This window comes from Gopherus evgoodei, chromosome 8, assembly GCF_007399415.2.
Source record: "Gopherus evgoodei ecotype Sinaloan lineage chromosome 8, rGopEvg1_v1.p, whole genome shotgun sequence".
In the NCBI taxonomy this organism is placed as follows: domain Eukaryota; kingdom Metazoa; phylum Chordata; order Testudines; family Testudinidae; genus Gopherus; species Gopherus evgoodei.
Genome location: NC_044329.1, coordinates 80,830,676 through 80,855,579, shown reverse-complemented (window position 1 = coordinate 80,855,579; position 24,904 = coordinate 80,830,676). Strand labels below are relative to the sequence as shown.

The window sequence follows — 24,904 nt, the reverse complement described above, 5'->3', positions numbered from 1 at the left end:
TTCCTAATTCACCACTGTCAGTTAGAGGTTGATTTATGTCCTGAAGCATGTGGGAAGGAGAGGTTATATCCCTTCCTAGAATTTAAAAAAAAAACAAAAACATTTTTCTTAATCTGATTGTTACAGTTGAAGCTTCTTCCATTATCCATATCACTTTGTTTACACTGTCCCAAATAAGCTTTTGGAACACTACATTGCTTTAATTTTGATTTCTAATAAATTATATTGAAAAAATATTTATCCTGGTTCTGTTTTCAAATCACAACCATGTGTAAACAGCTAATCGTTAGGAAGACGTAGTTTTATGTGACTGGAAACTAGCTTTCATCATGAGAGCCCGGTCATCAAGTGAGTTAGTTTATTCACTGGAGGCAGTAAAGAGTTTTTAATACACCTGTACCTTGAGATAACACGACCTGATATAACACGAATTCGGATATAACACGGTAAAGCGGAGCTCCGGTGGGGCAGGGCTGCATGCTCCGCCACATCAAAGCAAGTTTGATATAATGCGGTTTCACTTATAATGCAGTAAGATATTTTGGCTCCCAAGGACGGCGTTATATCAGGGTAGAGGTGTAGTTAAACCACAATTGCCTTATTTGCTTTTATTTGTATGAATGTGATTCTACTGTCTAATCCTCCTGGACTTTACCTTCATTAAAGTGTTGCGATTTTTTTAAAGCCACTTTATTACTCATATTTGCTCTTTGTATGTGAACATTTCCCATCTTCTCACTTTAGTGATCAAAATTAGTCTTTACTGTTGCTTCTGCAGAGCCAACACAGTTAAGAGACAATGAACTGGATTCTGTTAGTTTTCTTGCATTGTCAGCAAACCTGTTTTTAAGTTTCAATCCGTTACATTTGTGCAAATCCCCAGCAAGATGTGATTGCACAGATGTCAGTTGAAGGTCTGATTTAGCCAATGAACCTTTACCACTGGTGTAGATGCATAAGGAAAGCACCCAGCTTGACTTTCAGATCCCAGGGAGAGTTTAAAGGACTGGCAGTTAGTAAACTGTGCATGTATGGAAATAATAAAACACAATAAAATGGGAAATTCCACTGTGTTACTTTTAACAAGTTATTTGTGAAGTAGAACTGCACAGTAAGAAACGCCACTTAAATCATTACCCAGTTAAAGACTTGGATAAATAATCTCACCAGATCTTGATCATACAAAACAGTTTGGTGACTTCATCTTAGATTAAATAAAATAGTGGTGATGTAACTAGCCATTGAGTAGTGTAGAATTAGATCGGTGTTGCTGTCTTGCTCTCCTGAGTCTAGAGATTATACCAGTTATTGCTTTCTGGGGTTTGAGAAATCTGCTCCTATGAAAATTTATTTGAGTCATAATTTGGTGTGCAAGTTCTCAGCCACAGAGAAAGGAGATGTTGCAAAATTATAGTTAATCAGAGTATTTTGTCATTGTTTTGGTTTGTCTTGCTAGACAAGACAAATTTTTACAATGAATGTCTATAGGAATTTAATCATGTATAAAAGTTTTGTGTACCCACATTTGCAAGTACTAGTTCATATTGTGCATCTGTAATAACAGTAAAATAAGGAAGTAATTGATGCATTGGCTAGCTGTCTTAATATGAATTCTAGATTAGATCCATACTAAAATAGTGACAGTCTATAATTTATAAGTAAATCAGTGTATCCTAGTTTAAAATAGGATGTTATATTTTCACATAGGTTGATACTTTGTATCCATCCTCCCTTTATTTTGGGGGAGGGCAGGAGGAGGTGTCAAAAGCTTGGCATAACTTTCAAATTAATTTAGCAATAGCCTCCAGGGTTGCTACTCTTAGAATCACAGTGTGCCTTTGATATTCCATCTTGTTCAAAGAGAGGTGAGAGTGGGAAGGGAGGAGGAGTATCCCGTGTCAGGACTATACTTGGTATAGCTACACTGGCTGGTGCATTGGGGGATTGGAATAAGGCTCTTCACACACTTGTAGAGAGGGAAAACATAGCAGCCCAGAAGAGGTTTCTCTCCTCCCTACACTGTTACCTAGGATGTAGGTAGCTGGTGCAAGTGAGTTAAGGGGTCAGAGAAGAGCCACAAGAATTATTTAGGATTTGGGAAAACATGTCCTGGCCACTGGTCCGGGGTACTCTGCATTTTAATTTAATTTTAAATGAAATTTCTTAAACATTTTAAAAACCTTATTCACTTTACATACAACAATATTTTTGTTATATATTATAGACTTATAGAAAGAGACCTTCTAAAAACATTAAAATGTATTACTGGCACGCGAAACCTTAAATTAGAGTGAATAAATGAAGATTCAGCACTCCACTTCTGAAAGGTTGCCAACCCCTGCCTTATAGTGATAATCTCCAGGAGCAGAATCTGTTTAGTTTAATAAAGAAAAAGTAAAGGGATGACTTGATCACAGTCTGTAATGATACCTACATGGGGAAACAAGAGTTTGATAATAGAGGACTCTTCAGTCTTACAGACAAAGGTATAAAAAGATCCAATGGCAGGAAATTGAAGCTAGACTAATTCTGACAAGAAATAAGGTGCAAGTCTTTAACAGTGAGGGTAATTAATAATTGGAACAATTTACCAAGGGTTGTAGTGGATTCTCCATCACTAGAAATTTTAAAATAAAGATGGGATGTTTTTCTAAAAGAGATGCTCCTATTCAAACAAGAACTAATTCAATGAAGTCCTATGTCATGTGTTATGCACAAGGTCAGCCTAGATGATCTGGCCTTATAATCTATTAACTTTATGGCCCTTATTCGCCTGCATTCATGTCTGAGACAGGCAACAATTTGGCCCAAGATAAACTGAGATACAGAAACATAATTAAAATAACATTAAAGAAAAAATGGAAAATTCAGATGAAGGCTAAGTCTCAGATTTTAACATTGTCCTGTTGTGTTAGTACACAAATACATTTGAGCATAAGATCTCACCTCTTTCTGAAGCCTTTCTCAATGCCTATAGTTGAGGGCAGACTAAAATGAAATTTGTGGCATTTTATCAATGTACTTTAAGTCAAGACTTCTACATTTATGTATCTTATTTCCCTTTAAAAATTTGAGCATGTTGGCAAAATGATGCTTCGTGGGAGACAAAGCTGGAAAATAGGTTCTTGTCCTAGTTATTCAGGTATGATGCTACTGCTGCATTGTTATCTCGTGTCTATTATTTTTTTAACTTGGAGATTATAAAGAAAGTAGTCTTACTTTGGCTTGTTTGTATATATGAAGATTGTATTTCTTTTGATTACACGTTGAAATAAAAAACTGATTTAATTTGTTTTCCTCTGAAGAGAGGGACAGATCTTCTTTATGTTGCTTGAGAACTTGGGAAACTATTATTCTACTGTCTTAAATAGTGTGGAAAGAACTTGCAGGAACAAATTCAAATGAAAAACATATTACTGGAGGAGTGAGGCCTGGGGAAAAAAGTAAATGTTCTATCTCTGAGTTGATTCTTTGCCTGGCTGGCTAAATAGACTCCATATTGGTTGTAAAAGCCAGACAGTGAAATAGAGCAATAGTGGGTACCTCTGACAATGCCTGTTGGAAAGGTTTGGGTTTTTTTTAGTGCATCAAGTTACGGCTTTGATAATCATGACTCTAGCGATAGGAATCTGGAACAAGTCTAGCAGTACCCATGGGGAAATTCTGCAGGCGTCTGTTTCCTGCTTTTCAGTCACAGCTGGGTAGTACATCAAACTGGATTTAATGCTAGGGGGAATGAGAGTCTGTCTGGAAGTGAGGTTAAATAAGATTTCTTCTCCCTGCATCCATATGGCTTATTTTTTCATGATCTGAACTAAAACAAATATTTAGAATGCTTCATTAACTGTTAGAACAAACCTGACTAGAAAAGGTAGTTTTAAAGAATGTAGAGTTTGTTCGTTTCTGTGTGACTTATTTTGGAGATAAGGATCATCCTAAAAGCAGTGGACAGAGTGTGGCTGTACGGGGATTTACAAAGACACTTTGCTAATCCTCTTCAAGGATGACTGCCTAGAAGAAGGTTGAATTAGAGTGATTAAGCATATAATATGTTATCCTACAGCTTTTTTCTATTGTAGTCTGTGATAAATCCTGTCTGTCTTTTTGTCTTGTACAGCAGCAAGCAGCAGCAATGCCTAACAGATGATCATTTTTAGATTGTAAACTCTCTAGAGCAAGGATTGTCTGGTTTGTGCGCACCCAGCATAATAAAGCCATAATCCCATTTAGGGCCTTTGGGCAAAACCAGAATATAAAGGTTTACTGCTGCCTCTACTAACTTCAACTTTCCAATTCAGTGGGATCTCAAGTTAAACATAAGATGGCCATACTGGGTCAGGCCAAAGGTCCATCCAGCCCAGTATCCTACCTGCCAACAGTGGCCAATGCCAGATGCCCCAGAGGGAGTGAACCTAACAGGTAATGATCAAGTGATCTCTCTCCTGCCATCCATCTCCACCCTCTGACAAACACAGGCTAGGGACACCAGTCCTTCCCCATCCTGGCTAATAGCCATTAATGGACTTAACTTCCATGAATTTGTCTAGTTCTCTTTTAAACTGTTATAGTCCTAGCCTTCACAAACTCCTCAGGCAAGAGTTCCACAGATTGTGCGCAGTGTGAAGAAGAATTTTCTTTTATTTGTTTTAAACCTGCTGCCCATTAATTTCATTTGGTGGCTCCTAGTTCTTATATAATGGGAACAAGTAAATAACTTTTCCTTATTCACTTTCTCCACACCACTCATGATTTTATATACCTCTATCGTATTCCCCCTTAGACTCCTCTTTTCCAAGCTGAAACGTTCTAGCCTCTTTAATCTCTCCTCATATGGGACCCGTTCCAAATCCCTACTCATTTTAGTTGCCCTTCTCTGAATCTTTTCTAATGCTAGTATATCTTTTTTGAGATGAGGAGACCACATCTGTACACAGTATTCAAGATGTGGGCACACCATGGATTTATATAACGGCAAAAAGATATTCTCCGTCTTATTTTCTATCCCCCTTTTTTAATGATTCCTCACATCCTGTTTGCTTTTTTGACTGCCGCTGCACACTGAGTGGATGTCTTCAGAGACCTATCCATGATGACTCCAAGATCTCTTTCCTGATTAGTTGTAGCTAAAGTAGCCCCTATCATATTGTATGTATAGTTGGGGTTATTTTTTCCAATGTGCATTACTTTACATTTATCCACATTAAATTTCATTTGCCATTTTGTTGCCCAATCACTTAGTTTTGTGAGATCTTTTTTAAGTTCTTCACAGTCTGCTTTGATCTTAACTATCTTGAGCAGTTTAGTATCGTCTGCAAACTTTGCCACTTCACTGTTTACCCCTTTGTCCAGATCATTTATGAATAAGTTGAATAGGATTGGTCCTAGGACTGACCCTTGGGAAACACTACTAGTTACCATTCTCCATTCTGAAAATTTACCATTTATTCCTACCCTTTGTTCCCTGTCTTTTAACCAGTTCTCAGTCCATGAAAGGATCTTCTCTCTTATCCCATGACAACTTAATTTACTTAAGAGCCTTTGGTGAGGGACTTTGTCAAAGACTTTCTGGAAATCTAAGTACACTATGTCCACTGGATCCCACTTGTCCACGTGTTTGACCCCTTCAAAGAACTCTAATAGATTAGTAAGGCATCCGTCCTCTCCTCCTGACTAAAACCTAGAGAATCTCTATCAATTGATTCTCCTCTAAGAGAAGTCTCTGTCCGATCCACATGCTCCTCTGCAGCAACTGGCTTTCCCCCATCTCTTAGTTTAAAAACTGCTCTGCAACCTTTTTAGTGTTAAGTGCCATCAGTCTGGATCCACTCTGGTTTAGGTGGAGCCCATCTTTCCTGTATAGGCTCCCCCATCCCAAAAGCTTCCCTCATTCCTAATAAATCTAAACTTCTCCTCCCTAAACCATCGTCTCATCCATGCATTGAGACTCTGAAGTTCTGCCTGCCTACCTGGCCCTCCGTGTGGAACTGGAGGCATTTCTGAGAATGCCACCATAGAGGTCCTGGATTTCAGTCTCTGTCCTAGCAGCCTAAATTTGGCCTCTAGGACATCTCTCCTACCCTTCCCTATGTCATTGGTACCTACATGTACCATGACCACCAGTTCCTCCCCAGCACTACACGTAAGTCTGTCTAGATGCCTCCAGAGATCCTCAACCTTTGCACCAGGCAGGCAAGTTACCATACGGTTCTCCTGGTGATCGCAAACCCAGCTATCTGTTTCTAATGATCAAATGTCCCATTACTAACACTTGACTTTTCCTAATGACTGGAGTTCCCTCTCCTGGAGAGGATGCCCAACATCATCGGGAAGGAGGGTCCCAACTATGGGAAGGTTTCCCTCTGCTCTCATTAACTGCTCTGCTTCCCTGGGCCTTTCATTCTCCTCAACAGCACAGAGGCTATCTGACCGGAGGTGGGACAAATCTACAGTGTCCCGGAAAGCCTCATCAACTTGCCTCTCTTAGCTCCTCCAGTTCCGCCACTCTGGACTCCAAAGCCCATACGCGGTCTCTGAGGGCCAGGAGCGACTTGGACCAAAAACACACATATGCCACTCACCCAAAGGACAGGTAATCATACATGCTACATTGAGCACAATAAACAGGATAGCACCCACTCTGCTGCTGAGCTTCTGCCTGCATTCTCTCCTACAGCTAGTTAGGTTAATGAGAGGGGGTTTTGTTTAAATCAAGAAGTTTTGATAATAGTTTAGTTTAAAGGTTTTTAAGAATGGCAAGTGTACCTTGCCCCCTTCCCACTCCCTTTCAAAACTCCCTGTTAGCGGCCCCTATTCGCAAAGCTCCCTGGTCGCTGACTCACTGCTTTATAAAGCCCTGGCCTTCCTGATAGCCCTGCCCCCTGACTAAACCTCAGCCAATGAACAGAGGCTTCTAGATTTCAAACCTTGTTTAGAAGCTCACAGCTTCCAAGTGCTGGCCACAGCACAGGGTCCTTCAAACAGACAGACAGACAAACACAGCAAGTAACCCCCAAACATAAACACACAAAGTTTGAAAATTGCTGAGGAAAATACTCTGAATGCTAATGTTACTTCTGTAGTATAAGATCACCATTACCTGTGTTCTGAATGGCTCATTTGCCAGCACCAATTGTGTGATGGGCCATTGTGAAACATATTGGCAGGGATAAGGGAGTTGGCAGGGATAAGGGAGATAAGGGAGTTGTTTTTTAAAGCAGGGTTTAGTGAGCAAGGAGGCTGCAGACCTAGAAGAGAGCAAGTCTGTCAGAGCAGTTTTCTTCTTCTTGTTTTACTTCACCATTTTGTGCAAGTTTTTGAGGAAGTAGATCATAAAACAGTTAGTGGTCTGTGCATGTCAGCAGAATTGCAAGATAAAAATACAGTCTCTAGGCATATGTATAGTGAAAGTGTATTTTATTTATTCATGAGTACTGGGAATAAAGCACACCTAGTGCACCCAACAGTTATTGTGCTTGGTCAATGTAGGTACAACACATTCTCTGCTAGAAAGAACATGTTGTTATATTTGTAAGAGAAAAAATCTAGTAAGTTTAAAAACAAAAACAGATTCCCTTCCACCCCCTCTCCACCTCCCAACAAAACAGTCCAGATTCAGAGGGTCTTCTGGCAATAAAACCAATGGTGTTCAGCAGTATGTGGGGGGGAGGGGCAACAGGGATCTGCACCCTCTATTTGACATAGGCCATGTTCTGGATGGCTTCCTTGTATGATAAGGGCAGGCAGGGATGAGGTCAGAGGTATCTGCTACTGACTGGATCCTCCAGTCTCTGCGTATGTACACACACACATTTTGAATAGAGGAGAGAGGTCAAAAAGACTTTTCCGGCTATTGGGCTGTCATGACCACATGGGCTGAAAATAAAAGTAGATTCAGCAAACACATCAGGGATTAGGGTCCTAAAGATCCTTGTGTGTCCTTCTTTCCTAGGTGGTGTGGCTCATACTTATTTAAAGCATGTATAGCATCAAAGAATCCTGTGGCACCTTATAGACTAACAGAGGTTTTGGAGCATGAGCTTTCGTAGGTTAATACCTACTTCATCAGATGCATGTAAAGCATGTAAACACTGACTCTAAGCTCCTATTTAGATTGTAAGCTTTTTGGGGCAAGGGCCAGCTTTTGTTCTGTGCTTGTACAGCACAATAGAGGCCTGTGACTGGAGCTGCTAGGTGCTATCATAATTAATAGCATTTAGCAAAGCCATGAGAGTCTGCAGTAAAGACAGTGTTAATGCTGTGGGTATATACCTCATGAGTTATAACACTGCAACAGGAAATGCTTTCCGCTCCCTCCCCTCTCTACTCTTTATTATCCTCTCTTGATTAGCTGTTGTGTTTGTGCTTGAATGGAAACAGTGAACACTGACTAGTATGAAACTACTGTTGAGAGTCATGTTAATGAACCTCAATCTCTACTTTTTTCTTTGTTCTTCATGACCTCATTTATTGGCTTCCTGCAGCTGTACCCTTGTGACCTCTGCTTAGGCTTTCAGCTCATTTATGCTCCTGTTATTCAAAGCTTCTGCTTTCTTCCTACTCAGATTCGTATTCTCCACCTCCTACTGCCTTGGCACCTTTTATGACCCAACTGGGGATGAGAGAGGGCCAAAGATACAGAGGCATGCGTGCACATGGCAATTGCAATTAGAATACTATTTGAAACCCTGCCTCATTTACCTCTGGTTGTACAGCTCTCCCCATGTGAAGGGGTCACTCTTTTAGATGTATGCTGCCTATCTGGTCTGACATTCCCTTGATTTGTTGCTGCGACTGGGGAGATGGCAGAGAGAGTGACAGTTAGACCAGCATAAAGGGACCTCAGTGTAACTGAGAATCAGGCTCATAGTCTCTCTCTGAAATGTTGTTCATAAATCAAAAGAACATTGTCACATAGTTTAACCCTAACGGACCAAAACCTGGGAGGTGCTGAGCACCTGCAGCTCCCACTGAAGCCTGTTTTGGACTAGGATGAACAGAAATGTTAGGAAACTTCTTTTGGTGGGTGGAGGAGGAAGGGGGCCTGTAACATTCCTCTCTGGCGTGAGAAATAATTTTGCTGTTCTAAGCATCAGCAGCACTGATTAGACACACATCTGTGTCATGGTTGATTTATGTATCAATACTTTCAAGCAATTATTAATTAAGTGAGTGGTATGCAGGGTGGATAAAAATCAATGATTTAAAAAAAATCAGATTTTTTTTATTTAAATCGGACTTTTTTATAAAATGCTTTTTAAGGAAAAAACCTATCTAAAGGTAGGGAATAGGGATTATAAATTCTAATTTTATAGTACGAGACACAATATTCACATAATGTTTAAGAAAAGTTTTGTAAATGAGTTCCAGTAGTTCATGGATTAGGGACCCAATTTTATGGGGTTCCACAGGCTTCTGTATAGATTATTTAGGTTAATCTTTCTATCTACCTACTGGGACTCAGCGCTCAGTCTAGAAGAGTGCTTCTCGAAGCCGGTCCGCTGCTTGTTCAGGGAAAGCACCTGGCGGGCAGGGCCCGTTTGTTTACCTGCCGCGTCTGCAGGTTCAATGAATAGAAGATTGTTGGGGGCGGAATAGCTCTGGACAAGGAGAAGAAGTCTGGAGATAAATGTGAGAAGTGAGGGACATATGCTTATTTTGTTAAATCAGTCACACAAGAAGTATCAAAAAGCAGAACTGAGAAACATTTAAAATAGTTATTTAAAATCTGTCTATCTATATATATATTTCTGTGTTGAGTTCTCCCCAAGACCTGATGAGTAGGAGCACTCAGCATAGAAATCTGCACTTTGCTGAATTATCAGTTTTGATTTGTATGTCACTGACAAAGATAATTGTTGTCAGAACTTTGAATTGTACCTGGAATGGAATAGGTAGCAAAACACAATTGTCATGTGCTTATAACTATTTATCCATCCTATTTCTCTTGAAATGAGAGGCAATACTGGTAGGTTTCCACTTCTTCTGAGAGTAACTAGAAGCAGTGAGTGATCCAATGGGACAGAAGACTTTAAACCATGCTAGGAAAGGGTGATGCTACACACCCAAGTAAAGTTTGAGGCACAGTCTCCTCTGAAATGAATCTGTCTTCTAGCATTGATTATGCTTTGTCTAGGTGAAACTTCAGGAAGTTTTCTCCCATCCAGATTTGAACTTCCACTAGGTTCAGTAACCCTATAATCCAGGTTTGGTGAAAATGAGGCATAGAGGTAAATGTCATCTGTGTGATGGTGCCACTGGGTCCCATAATGCGTCATAATCTCTCCCAGGTCCTCTGGCCCCTTGCATTAGGTTTCTAGGGAAGAAGAGAAGATCTTCTCAATACCGTTCTCTGAGATCTCTCTTAGGAAGCGTGGAACAACTGTAATCCCTTATACACTAGCAAGACACTGCAAGTATCAAGCTCATCATCCACTATATTAAGGTCACTTCTAGTCACCCCATCTTCTATAGGGTATAACACAAACAGAAAACCCTAGAGAACATCAGTGCAATGATCAGAGAGGCATGGAAAGACTTCCATATGAGCTAAGAATAAATATATTGGGACTATCTTACCTTTCTGAAAGTGATGGTTAATCGCTAGCGCTGGTCCAAAAAAAAGAGGAGGGAGAGAGGGGAATAATGTGTGTGTGAATGAGTGAGTGAGAGAGAGTGTGTGAGAGCTGAGTGAACTTTCTGTGTGGGGGAAAAAATTCATCTAGTTCAAACAGGCATTTTTTTTGTTGGAAAAATTTTGGCAGAAATATTAGATCAACTCCAGTGAATGACGTTGATGAAGTCATCTTTCCATTTTCAGAGGGGTACAAAGACAAGTGGGCTCATCTTAGTTGTTGGGAACCTGAAAATAAAATGGGTGGGGTTGTTTTTGTTTGTTTATCTCTTCCCCCCGCCCTCGACTCTCTGTGAAATTAATGAAAACATGAAATGGTTTATCAAATAGGGCCTGTAACTCTCAGATACTCCTGTTTTTACAGAGACAGCCAGATGAATTTTGAACAGTGAGTACAGGAAGCAGTGTGATGTAAATAAACATAAAGAATGCAAATCAAGATGCTGCTTCCTATTCCAATGATTCCTTTAGATTTTACACTGATCTTATTTACAAATAGAATAGTTTAATTTGTGACCCAGTAAGAAATATCCCAACATGTCCACTCGCTGTTTGTTTGAGTAGTTGCTTTCTGAGGTCTGCCAATGAAACTCCTGAGCTGTTAATCACGTCTCCCAGGGGCTGTGCTAATACTTACTTTTCAAAAACTAATTAAAGGGGATTTAATTGGGCAGGCAACACAATTTATGTAATAATGGTTACAGTTGTTGAATTATTTGAAGCCTGTAATTTAGATCAGTAGTATTATCCCTCTGTCTGTGCAGATGTAATTGCCAGCGGTTCTCATTCTGCGCTGATTGTTTTAACTGCAAGTAATTTATGGTTTTTTACAATCGCATCTAAGAGAAACTGAGACTTTATGGAGAATATTTCCTTTTTCAATAAAAGTACAGATACATTATACTCAGATTAGGTTGGAGCTTTTAAGAATCATTAAACTTCCCTGATATCTACCTATATAATAGAATAAATTTAAAATATTTTTAATTTTAGACCTCCCAAGTCACCTTCACAATGAAAGGGGAGTTGGTGCACTCATGTTGCCAGGACTTTGAAGGTTCTTTCTAAGATTTTAGGAGGAGGTGAGAGTAAAACTGAGGTTCCTAACCAAGCTAACCATAATTTATCTGAAGAAGAGAGAATTCTCACAGAAAATTGCGTTCTGATTTGGGACATGGCATTGCTAATAAATAATGATCCAAAGAGAGACTAAGATAAAATTCTATCATCTTGACTACTTAGATTGGCTAAATCAATGATTTTTGTTGGAAGGTTTAAATAAGGAGAGGAGGTTATTCATCAAAATACAAGGATTTCCTGTAGATAGCTTTCTTGTGTATTCCTGTTATTTATGTAGTGTTAAGCTGTCATGTTGTAATAGCGATAATTGAAATGACTAGTTTTACATCAAAACTGAACTGAACCACACTGTCTTAAACTAAGTGTCTGCCCTCTAAACTCTGTGTTAGGGAATGGAAATCACTGAAAAGCATCTTCAGGGACCAGGACTTTCTAGTTTCAGTCCTGGACTAGGGTGTGAAAAAAGCAGTGCTTCGACTGGGAGACTGGAGGCCTATTTACCATTCAGTGCCTGATGAACCACAAGGGCTAGAAGGAGATGGGTTTTTTTACCACAGGAAATCAGTTGCTTGGCTTTCCAATGGAATAGTATGTGTTCTCCAAGGTTCTAAGATGCCAACCTACAGAATAGGCTGCCCTGGATCTTTGCACAGAACTCCCGTTGACTTCAACAGGGAGCCTGCTATAGTCAAAGTGTTGTTTATGGCCCTGGTTTTCTAACTCCAGGCCACAGATCCAAATTTAAACCATAGTTTGTCCCCCAATGCAGAATGAGTCTGATATTCCTACATTAGACTTACAGGAGTAATTCAGTTTCTGCCTTCCCATCAATCCTAATCCCTGTCCCCAAAATAAAGATGAAAAATGGTTGTGAAAGAAATTGGTTTCCAGTTTATGAAAGTGTATTGCAAACTATGGAACAAAAAACATGTTAAAACTGTGTAAATACTTAGAGCTGTCCTTTTTAGTAAAATAATCATAAAAACTGTGGCAAACTTGTTGTCCTGTCTTCAATTTAAGTCTCAGGTCCTCCAAATCCGAAATAGATGGAATGTGAAAAATTAACATTGAAGCATGAATTCAATTTTTATGGCTATTAGTTCAGTGAAATTGAGAAGATTAAGGACTTGTTGTGGATGGAGTATATCAAATTCACTTGCAGCTTGTCAGAATGTGACTTATGAACTGTGTGGACCTTTTTGTTTTTTTTGTTTTTAACTCAGAATGCCTAAAAGGGAAAGGAGAGCTGGTTTTCAGTTCATAGACCCAACGATACTAGCTAGAAACAGTCTACCTCTCTTTTTATGCCATGCTGAATTTTAGATTGTAAAACAACATCATTTTCCATGTTTCATAACTGCTGATCTCTGTTGAAAGAACAGTTCTTCTGTGAGCTTCAGTCACTTGAAAGAAAAGACCTGTTCAGAGAGCTGAATGCTGTTCTTGTGTAAAGCTCTTGTTACATCACACTGGCTGCAGCCTACAGTAAGAGGATTACAGCAACTATCAAGTTTACTGAAACTTTTGAATAATTTTGTGTGTAGGACAAAGTCTGCAATAGATTATTAAATAAAAAAAATCAACAACCACTTGAACTCTTGTGCTCTTTCTCTATTTTGCACATTTCTTTCCCAGCCCACTGGATGACTTTTAACTTGCTGATGGTGGCCAGTTTTCAGTGTTATACAAATGTTCTCATGGCATTCTTTCTACACTGTGAAATTAAGCCCTTGGTGGCAGTGGTTTTAGGAATAGGTTCCCCTGAACTGAAAATGGCTTCTGCTAGTGTAGACTGAATGAAACCACTTTCTGCACAGTTACCCTGTGTCTACATAAGGAAGTTTTTGAGAAAGATGCTGCTATTGTACTACCACCAGTAGCAGTAGTATAGTGGTGGGAACGGTAGAACAGACTTGCAGCTAGTTCTCTGGCTACTGCGTCGGCTGACCATGCTCAGCATAGATCTAGCTGACAATGGGCAAAATGCCAGTAGCTGTTGGTGACCTGTCTTTGCTAGCTGTCTCACCACTGCAACTGTTCATTGGTGGAGAAATTTTATTAAAATTCTGGTGTAGACCAGACCTTGCAGAAAGTATCTGAGACCATCAGAAGCCTCATTTCAAAGCCCCTTTGAAAGATCTGTACAGGAAAAAATATTATTAATATTATTTTCCTTTCCCACGCTGGGTGGGATAGCCATTTTGCCACCTATGACCTCAGTCCTGAGGGGTGGGGGAGGATCATTATATGTTTATCTGTCTGCATACATTACAAATGACTAACATATGATGTCTGGTTCTAGTCCCATTGAAGTCAATAGGAGTTTTGTCATTGACTCCAGCTGAAGCGGTAGTGGGCCTTTCCAGCCTGGGGACGTATTGTCTTTACTGTGGAGGCTGTTCGCTTTGGGATTCCCCCAGAGTAATCGTGGGCGCAGGAATCCCTGGTAAAATGGCTCCAGTGGAGCCACATTGAGTGGATGGCGTCAATGAAGGCCAGCATCAGTCTGGAGGTACTGGGTCTCTAAGCAAATGACCATATCCACCAGGTTTGTGAGTGGCCCCTACACCTTGTTTTGACGGAGGGAGGGAGAAAGGAACATGCTGTCCTCATCCGCTCGTACAGATCCTCATGGAAGACTGCCTCCCTCAAAGCTGCTTCCTGCGAGTTTCGTCACAGGAGGTGATGATGTGGGCCATGGCTTTTGTGTTGTAGCTACAGTGTAGGTAGTTGTAGCAGCATGATGGCTCTGATTCTTCTGTTCTGGGCTCCTATTTTCAGGTGCCTATAACTTTCTGACTAAAATTTGGCTTTGGCTGAAATGTCTCATGCTCATTCTCAGCCTAAAGGTGAACTCTATTTATATAAGAAGTTGGCCAAATGGAATGTGGCCAGTTCTTGAGTTCTGCACTCAAGAAGATATGCACAGATATGAGCAAGAGGCAACTATTAATTGCACTATTTGGCCTGTAAATATTCAGTGTCTGCTATAGACTCTGTCCAAGCTTACTTGACAAGTATGAAGAAATATGGATTAGAAATAACCAAGTGATCCCATGCTGTGCACGTGCACTTGTGACTGTACTTCCTAAGTAACAAACAGCAAACTGTGGTGTACTTCTGCGTAGATCTGAACTGCCACACAGTTGAAATAATTAACCCAGCTGATCCATCCTAGGCCTGTCTGCTTTGGATTCTCCTAGTATCCTGATGGGCCATTCTCACCATTAGCTACTCCTATGCATTCGAAGAAGTGAGCTGTAGCCCACAAAAGCTTATACTGAAATAAGTTTGTTAGTCTGTAAGGTGCCACAAGTACTCCTGTTAGTTTTTACTCCTACTATGTTAAACTGACTGTATGTGATACAGATTTCCCTTCCCCTCCTCTCCCCCCCCACCCCCCCGCCGCTTGTGTGGGTATATGTGATGCACGGGACACATGCACTACATAATTACAGATGAAATTACAAATTTTAATCATGAATATAACAGTTAAACTGGTGTTTTTACCACATCCTGGTTGTAAGGGAAGTTTATTCTTTAATCAGATGGGTTCAGCCCTCCAGACTTCATAATAATAAAAGGAAACATCTATTGAATGGGCAGTAAACTATGCTGCAACAGAGATTGGGTGGGAATTCAAATCAGATTTACAGTTCAAGGTAGCAATGGATAAAATTTAATTGGAAGACTAGTTTGCTATTGTCAAGGTTTTTTCCTTACTTTGAACTTTAGAGTGCAAATGTGGGGGACCTGCATGAACACTTCTAAGCTTAATTACTAGCTTAGATCTGGTACCCTGCCACCAGCCAGAAATTCAGTGTCTGGCACACTTCCTGTTCCCCCAAAACTTTCCCTGGGAAACACAGATCCAAACCCCTTGAATCTTAAAACAAGGAGAAATTAACCATCCCCCCTCCGTTCTCCCCAGACTTTCCCCTCCCTGGGTTGCCTTGAGAGGCTTCACACAGATCCAAACTCCTTGGATCTTAAAACAAGGAGGAATTAACCGTCCCCCTCCTTTCCCCCCACCAATCCCTGGTGAGTTCAGACCCAACCCCATGGATCTTAAAACAAGGAAAAATCAATCAGATTCTTAAAAAGAAAGCTTTTAATTAAAGAAAGAAAAGGTAAAAAATTATCTCGTAAAATCAGGATGGAAAATGCTTTACAGGGTACTCAGATTCATATAGAGCAGAGGGACACCCCGCACTAGCCTTAGATTCAAAGTTACAGTAAACAGAGGTAAAAATCCTTCCAGCAAAAAGAAACATTCACAAGTTGAGAAAACAAACATAAGACTAATCCACCTTGCCTGGCTATTACTTACAATTTTGAAACATGAAAGACTGATTCAGAAAGATGTGGAGAGCCTGGATGTACGTCTGGTCCCTCTTAGTCCCAAGAGCGAACAACCCCCAAAACAAAAAGCACAAACAAAGACTTCCCTCCGCCAAGATTTGAAAGTATCTTGTCCCCCTATTGGTCCTCTAGTCAGGTGTCAGCCAGGTTTACTGAGCTTCTTAACCCTTTACAGGTAAAAGAGACGTTAACCCTTAACTATCTGTTTATGACAGCTATATAAACTGAGTTCCAGATAATTGTCTTTTATTTTCATTAACTGAGAAACGAAAGATTCTATCCATTTTCCAGACTGTTTTAAATAGTTTGAATATCTTACTATAAAATAAAAATATTGAAAGCAGCTCTTTTAGTATAGAATTTGTATATAATAGCTGAAACATTAACATTGCTAAGATGTGAGTTGATGGTACCTTAGGAAAAGGATCTGATAACAAAGGAGAGAAATGTATTGTGGGTTTTTTTTTAAGCTTATTTGAATGCATTGGAAATGAGAGGCTTTGTCATATTGTTATAAGAGAGTGCAGAATGTTTTGCAAAATGTTGTATATTCTTTCTGTTTTAAAATATATTTTTAATTAACACTAATGGAGTGCTTTACATATTCAAAGTGCATAGTGCTATCACTTTTACAGAAACTGGTTTTCACAAGGTGTATTCTATTTGCTATTCACATTTTTAAAATATATCAACTACAGCTCTTAACAGTCCAGATATTTATATCGTACAGTGCAAACCTGTTAAGTGATGGCTCTCTCTAAATATAATTTGACAGTAAGTAAAGAGAGAGAAGTTGTTGTTTTTGTTGTTCTAGAGACACCGTACACCCTTGAAAGGATCCTGTCTGGCTAGCTTCCATTTTATGGGGTGGTGGACAAGAGCATACAATTCAACAAAATACAAAGAGCAGTGGAAAACTTTTTCAGATTCTATATGTCTTGTGATGTTACGCTGTTCAATAGAAAAAAAAATTGCCAGTCTGTCAACAACAGATGATAGTAACTTATGTTTTGTTTTGTTTCAGGAATGTTTACCCTGGCAGAAGTTGCATCACTTAATGACATTCAGCCAACTTATCGCATCCTGAAGCCATGGTGGGATGTATTTATGGATTATCTTGCTGTTGTTATGCTAATGGTTGCCATCTTTGCTGGAACCATGCAGCTGACCAAAGATCAGGTGGTCTGCTTGCCAGTATTGCAGTCTGCTGTAAATTCAAAAGCACAACCCAGCATACCAGGGAATGCTGATGTTACACCAGGATTTGAAGCAACCACTGATCAGGATAAAGAAATGGCAATGAGAACAGTTTCCTTTGAAAGTGCACCTACAATAACACCAGACATACCACTGAGCAGAACTACCTATTCTCAGTTGCAATCTACTGTATCAAATCAGGAGCCGAAGAATGAGAAACAGGATTCTTCAGGCCGAAAAACCAATTTGGATTATCAGCAATATGTATTTATTAACCAGATGTGCTATCATTTGGCTCTTCCTTGGTATTCAAAGTATTTTCCCTATCTTGCTCTCATACATACTATTATTTTAATGGTCAGTAGCAATTTTTGGTTTAAATATCCCAAAACTTGCTCAAAAATTGAACATTTTGTGTCTATATTAGGAAAGTGTTTTGAATCCCCGTGGACTACAAAAGCATTATCTGAAACAGCATGTGAGGACTCTGAGGAGAACAAACAGAGACTAACAGGTGCCCAATCCCTGCCAAAGCACGTTTCCACTAGCAGTGATGAAGGAAGCCCAAGTGCTAGTACTCCCATGATAACCAAGACTGGCTTCAAGTTTTCAGCTGAAAAGCCAGTGATTGAGGTTCCCAGCATGACTATTTTAGATAAAAAAGATGGAGAACAAGCCAAAGCCCTGTTTGAAAAAGTTCGAAAATTCCGAGCCCATGTGGAGGACAGTGACTTGATTTATAAACTCTATGTTGTCCAGACAGTCATCAAGACCGTAAAATTCATATTTATTCTTTGCTATACAGCTAACTTTGTAAATGAGATTAGTTTTGAGCACAACTGCAAGCCAAAAGTGGAGCATTTGACTGGCTATAAGGAATTTGAGTGCACACACAATATGGCTTATATGTTGAAAAAACTGCTTATCAGCTACATTTCTCTCATTTGTGTGTATGGTTTTGTTTGTCTGTACACACTCTTCTGGTTGTTTAGAATACCCTTAAAAGAATATTCCTTTGAGAAGGTCAGAGAAGAGAGCAGCTTCAGTGATATTCCTGATGTTAAAAACGATTTTGCATTTCTTTTGCACATGGTAGATCAATACGACCAGTTGTACTCAAAGAGATTTGGTGTCTTCTTGTCAGAGGTAAGTGAAAACAAGCTGCGTGAAATTAGTTTAAACCACGAGTGGACATTTGAAAAGCTTCGGCAGCACGTCTCCCGCAATGCACAGGATAAACAAGAGCTGCATCTCTTCATGCTATCAGGGGTCCCTGATGCAGTGTTTGATCTGACAGACCTGGATGTGCTGAAACTTGAGCTGATTCCTGAAGCAAAAATCCCAGCTAAAATCTCCCAGATGACTAACCTTCAAGAGCTTCATCTCTGTCATTGCCCTGCAAAGGTTGAGCAGACTGCTTTCAGCTTCCTCCGTGACAATTTGAGATGCCTTCACGTAAAATTCACAGATGTTGCAGAAATTCCTGCTTGGGTGTATTTGCTCAAAAATCTCCGTGAGTTATACTTGATAGGCAACTTGAATTCTGAAAATAATAAGATGATAGGGCTTGAATCTCTCAGAGAGTTAAGACACCTTAAAATTCTCCATGTGAAGAGCAATTTGACCAAAGTCCCCACCAATATCACAGATGTGGCACCGCACCTAACAAAACTAATAATTCACAATGATGGCACCAAGCTTGTGGTACTGAATAGCCTTAAGAAAATGATGAATGTAGCTGAGTTGGAACTACAGAACTGTGAACTGGAGAGAATTCCACATGCCATTTTCAGTCTGTCTAATTTACAGGATCTGGATTTAAAATCAAATAGCATACGCACAATTGAAGAAGTCATCAGCTTCCAGCATTTAAAAAGACTTACTTGCTTAAAGTTGTGGCACAATAAAATAGTCAACATTCCTTCCTCCATTACTCATGTAAAGAACTTGGAGTCACTTTATCTCTCCAATAACAAACTCGAATCTTTGCCAGTCGCAGTGTTCAGTTTACAGAAACTCAGATGCTTAGATGTAAGCTATAACTCAATTGCAGAAATTCCAGTGGAAATTGGATTGCTTCAAAATCTGCAGCATTTGCATATCACAGGAAACAAAGTGGATATTTTGCCAAAACAGTTGTTTAAATGTGTGAAATTAAGGACTTTGAGTCTGGGGCAAAACTGTATTACCTCAATCCCAGATAAAATTGGTCAGCTCGTGCAGCTAACTCACCTGGAACTGAAGGGAAACTGCTTAGATCGGCTACCAGCTATGCTAGGACAATGTCGGCTTCTCAGGAAAAGCGGGCTTGTTGTGGAAGATCACCTCTTTGACACTTTGCCTTCAGAAGTTAAAGAAGTATTGAATCAAGACACAAGCATTACCTTTGCTAATGGGATTTAAATACAGGTGTAACTCCCAAGCAACTGACTTCCAAGCAGCAAATGCTAATGTGCAAGTTATTACAAGATCATGAATTTTAGAAATACTGGAATCTTTGTAAGAAAGAACCATTAGCAGGATGATAGGTAATGTAACTGAGTGTTCAGTGTTTGTAGCATTTTAAATGATCATTTCCAATTTTTTTGAAAGAAAAAATCCTTAATCTCAATTTTTTCTTTTAAATTGTAATTTGGATGCTGCCGCTTTTGAATGTTTACAAATTGCTTGCCTGCTTAAAGTAAGTGATTGATTAAATTGAGGACCTTTTTCTTACTATATAAGTTATTCTTTAATGTCTGGACTTTATTTCCCCCCCCAAAAAATGCGCAAAAGTAAGTTACTACAGTATTATCCTAAAAGCACTTAATCCTCATACATTGCTGCCTCACTTACTGAGGATGTATGTCTCCCTTTGATGTTGTGAACTGCAGCAAAACTTCCAATTGTTTTACAAAGGGGTGTACAATTTGCTTGTGGGAGCAGGGCTCTCCACATCCCTCTCCAACAAAGCCTGATTTTTTGGATGAGATTCCCATCATAATCCACCAGTACTAGAGCACCAGTCCTTTGTACACAGTGCTACTTCTGCTAAGCAGTAAAGGCCTTTCCCCATTTCAGAATGCATGTGTGTTGCCCACTGTGCTCCCAGATACTGCTAACTGAAGTGGTGATAGATGGTCAAATGTAGATCCTTGCCACTAAGCTGTTGGATTGGCCCTAGGACAAGTACTGAACTTCGTCATTTTGAATTGTTTTGCACGATGATGGTGGAAGGTTTTTAGATAAAGATACAGTGGTTTCACTACTGCTGCTTTATTCCTCTCCAGAGCCTTCCATCCAGAAATCTCACAGTGCTCTATAAGTACTGATGAATGTTTTGTCTTACAACACCTGATGGTTAAGTCCATAAATGGGTATTAGCCAGGATGGGTGAGGAATGGTGTCCCTAGCCTCTGTTTGTCAGAGGATGGGGCTGGATGGCAGGAGAGAGATCACTTGATCATTGCCTGTTAGGTCCACTCCCTCTGGCACCTGGCATTGGCCACTGTCGGTAGACAGATACTGGGCTAGATGGACCTCTGGTCTGACCCGATATGGCCGTACTTATGTTCACCTGCGTGAAGGAGGCGGGAATCAGCCCTATTTCACAGATGCGGAATGTGAGGCTATGACTTGCCCAGTTTCACACAGGAGGCCTGACAGTCTGTGCTTTTAACCACAAGATAATCCTTCTTCCAAACAAATCCAATTTTGGGGTCATTCAAGCACTGACAATGTTAGCACAGGAATCTATAAACACTTGCCAGATGAGGCATGAAATAAATTGAGAAAAAGCAGCCAGCACAGTGTATTATTTTTCAATTGGCTTAGTATTGCCTGAATCACTACAGAAGTATAAACTGTTAATCTGCAAAATCACCTTCTGGGAGATCTGATTACAAGTTAGACTCCTGTAATGGTTAAAACAGTTCTCTACTGGAGAGTGGTTAAATACTGAACTGTGCTACAGCTCTGCTTAAAATCCAAGGGTCTGATTTTCCTCATTCACCAGTGCTACGGTGGTGGAACTCCACTAACTTCAGTAGAGTGACTCCCGATTCATGTCACTGTAAGTAAGGGTATGTCTGCATTTGCAACTTACTGCCAGTTTTGCGAATCTGTGTTAAGTGATCTGCAACAAGTGTTGCATGAGCGGTTCAGACGCATGACATTATTACCTTGTGATTAAGGTAGGTTTTGCCTTATATCATTGCTGCCACACAGCACAGCAATATTTTGAAACAGGCATTCAGCATGCTGGTCAGGCATCCCATAGTGCATTGCTCTGCTCCTGTGCTCAGTACTTTTCTGGGAGTCTTTCCATTGTGGGATTGTGACATTTTGAGGATCTCTCAAACCAGTAAGGTGCTCTGTCAGTGCCTGTCTTGGAACTTTGGGCGCTGTAATGCTGTGCAGCTATGACACCAGTAGCCAGCTGCCAGGCATAAAGGTCTCAAACTGGCTTGTACCAGCCTGGTTGTTACTTGTGGGGTGACCCTCTCGGCTCTTCCAGTCCTAAGAGTTCCCAAATCCATCTACCCCGAGTTCTTGTCTACCAGACACTCAGACTTTCCCCCTGTGGTTCATCACACCAAAGGTATGAAACCTGCCCCCCGCTTATTTTGGTGCACACACTCCACACAGTTTTCACACCAGAGACTGCCTTGGGATAAAAATAAACAAGTTTATTTAATAGAAAAATCACCGATTCAGAAATGAAATAATAAGGAAAAGCAAACACCAGTTACAGAGAAAATAAACATAGAGACACAACTTCAAGCTCTGCACTTCTATATTTATATACATTTCCTTTTCTAACACAAGTTACCCAGTGCCTTTGGACAGTTTCCCAGTGTGCCCTACTCCATAGAGGGGATCCAGCATTGACAGGCAGCCACTCCCTCCTCCCCACCTTCAAGACTGTTCCTCCAGTTCTGGATCAAGAGCTCAGTTTCAAGCCTCCTTTTCAAAAAGGCGATTATCCTTTTTTTCCTCCTGCCATGGTGACCATGGTTACGTGGGTGGGGAAATTCTAGCTGGGGTATCTGTGTTTTCCCATTAACTTTACTGGCCCATCATTTGTCTTTTTCTGGGTTGTACAATGCTAAGTGTTTGGGGCTAGTCTCATTAGGTTGGGGAGGCATCCCCTTCTTGCCTGGCCAACCACTGCCCTGCTGTGAGATGGAGGTAAAGTTTTAAACACCCAGTTCTCTATATACATAAATTCATAACCACTATCTCTATACATATCTTGTGATGGCCATCAAGCTCAAAACATTACAAGCTTCCATAAAGACCTTACTCAACATATTTTTATACAATAACATTATATACAACCAGTTGATTCAATTGTTTATTCTTTGGGGTCCTATCCCTGAGGGTTTCTGGGCCCTAATCATCATGGGAATGCCTAGCAAAAGGCACTAGAATTCTGAGGCTTGGTTCAAACTATATAATTGCCATGATTCCCCTTTCACCTCATCCTACATTGAGCACTGCAAGCCAGTGCCTTTTTTAAAGCTCTGTCAGGCATCATGAAGCACTGGTGAGCTCTGCAACCCTCATGGTGACGACTATAAACAGGCCACTACAGGTCTGTGTACAGTTGTGCAGTGACCTCACAACCAGGCAGCAGTCTGCAGCCCTAGTAAGGCACCTAGGGATGACGCTGACGTTGAGCAGACACTTCTAGACCTTTACGTGGAATACTTCATTCAGTGGACAGCTGCTTTTTTGGACTTGGCCAACATGCACAGACCAATGGGATAGTGCTACAGACTTGGGATGACCAGTAGTGGCAGCAGAACTTCAGGAGGACAAATGCCACTTTCCTAAAAACCTGAGCAGAGCTCACTCTGGAGCAGCAGACCCCATACATGAGAGCTTCCCTCAGCATAGCAAAGCACGTGGCCATCAGTCACCTTCTGGAAGTTCACCACTGCCAGTTGCAAGCAGTCCACATTCCCACTAGTCCAGTTCACAGTTAAAAACCCACATAACTTGGCTTTATAGAACTAGACCATTGTCTTGACTTGAGGGCTAATTCTTTCAGCCAACTGAGTCTTGGCATTCAGCTTCTTCTGAAATACTCAGATTTTTTCTTTAGGGGGGAGGTGATTTCAATCCTGAACTTTACTTAGCATAGCAGCAGTTCTTAATTTAAGGAGAACCTTTTCAGAGTGGGAGGAAAAGGCAGCCTTCCTCATCATACATGAAGTGGTTAGTTTTCCACATTATTTTCCCATTTCTAATCTGATTTTGTCCTGCTGAAAACCTTGAAGTTCCGCCCTCTTCCAAAATAAGACTTCGAAAGGCACATACTTTTTTTTTTTTAGAAGAAAATATTACAAAACCTCTCCCTGTCTGTTCTATTATGCATGAAGACGTGTTCATGCAGTCAAATCCCTTGTTTCAGGTATTCCAACCCTAGAGAATGTTTTGGTGTTTCTAAATATAAACAGGTGTGGAGAGTTCTTTACTAGGGTAGACTTTAATATGGCCTCTTGCTATACAATAGTAACTGAGGCTGTATATTCCTCAAAGGATTTGGAAAAATAGTGTATACAGGAATACTATTTTGATGGTAACTTTGCCATTGCCATGCACAAATTTAAGTGGGAGCCCCTTTCATTTGTCTAGAGAAATTTTCTTCCTCAAATCCTGTGCATTCCAAAGGGAGATTCTCTGGAACAAGTTTCCCTTTTATAGAGTTTGGCAGTCAATTCACCAGGTCTTCTAAAATGAGCATCTTAATGCTATAACATTAAGACTGGGCTTCGCTACACTCGAAACTCCAACGCGCTGCCGCGGGAGTGCTCGCGCAGCAGTGCTTTTAAGTGCGAGTGTGGTCACGGCGCCAGCGCTGGGAAAGAGCTCTCCCAGCTCTGCAGGTACTCCAGCTCCCCGAGGGGATTAGCTTACATTGGGGCACTGCTTACACTGGCGCTTTACAGCGCTGTAACTTGCTGTGCTCAGGGGGGTGGTTTTTCACACCCTTGAGCGAGAAAGTTGCAGAGCTGTAAAGCGCCAGTGTAATCAAGGCAGAGTGCTCATCACCTAAAGGACTTACAAAATTATTTAAAGATCTATAAATGTAACTTCTCTGGAATTTTTACCGTTTCCAAGTTCTTTGCTGGACATTCAAATGTCCCATTGCAAATGTAACAGGTTGCCTAGAGAGAGGTCGGTTCAAGCAGAGGTCATGCTTTTTACAAACTAGTTGATTATTTCCCTTGCAGTAAAGTCAGAGGTTCAAGATGTAGACTTCCAAACCTCTGTTCCACCTAACTTTCCCCCTGCCCAAATTGCTCTGCCACTCCATTGGAGGGGTGGGCTCTTCAGGGGGAGAAGGGACAATATCCAGAGCTAGTGTAGGTCTTTGCGAGGGGATTCAGGAGAAGGCCAGATAGACATTTGTTGTTGGGGAAGGAAGGAAATATGAGGAAGTGGGGAACTGTAATGTACCCCAGCCAGTGTCCAGCGCCATGAAAAAACAGGAAACCATCTTGATGATCAAATTACCATCACAGGGTAATCAGCACAAAAGCAGGTCATATTCTACATAACGTGGCACCACATATTTCACTAATGTTTCAACCTGCCCTTGGTTATGGTGCCCCCAACTGATCCAATACCCCCCAGGTCTGCAGGTTC

At 40.6% G+C, this 24,904-nt stretch overlaps 1 protein-coding gene across 7 annotated transcripts in view; it reads left to right on the top strand.

Moving 5' to 3' along the window:
• Window positions 1-19,987, top strand: part of LRRC8D (leucine rich repeat containing 8 VRAC subunit D) — an 86,083-nt gene extending 66,096 nt beyond the window's left edge. For all 7 annotated transcript variants that reach the window (XM_030573069.1, XM_030573063.1, XM_030573070.1 and 4 more), the window contains one exon: window positions 17,097-19,987. In XM_030573069.1, coding sequence (XP_030428929.1) covers window positions 17,099-19,672 — 2,574 coding nt within the window. In that variant the 5' untranslated portion in view covers window positions 17,097-17,098 and the 3' untranslated portion in view covers window positions 19,673-19,987. The remainder of the gene's footprint in view (window positions 1-17,096) is intronic.
• The last annotated feature ends 4,917 nt before the right edge of the window (window positions 19,988-24,904 follow it).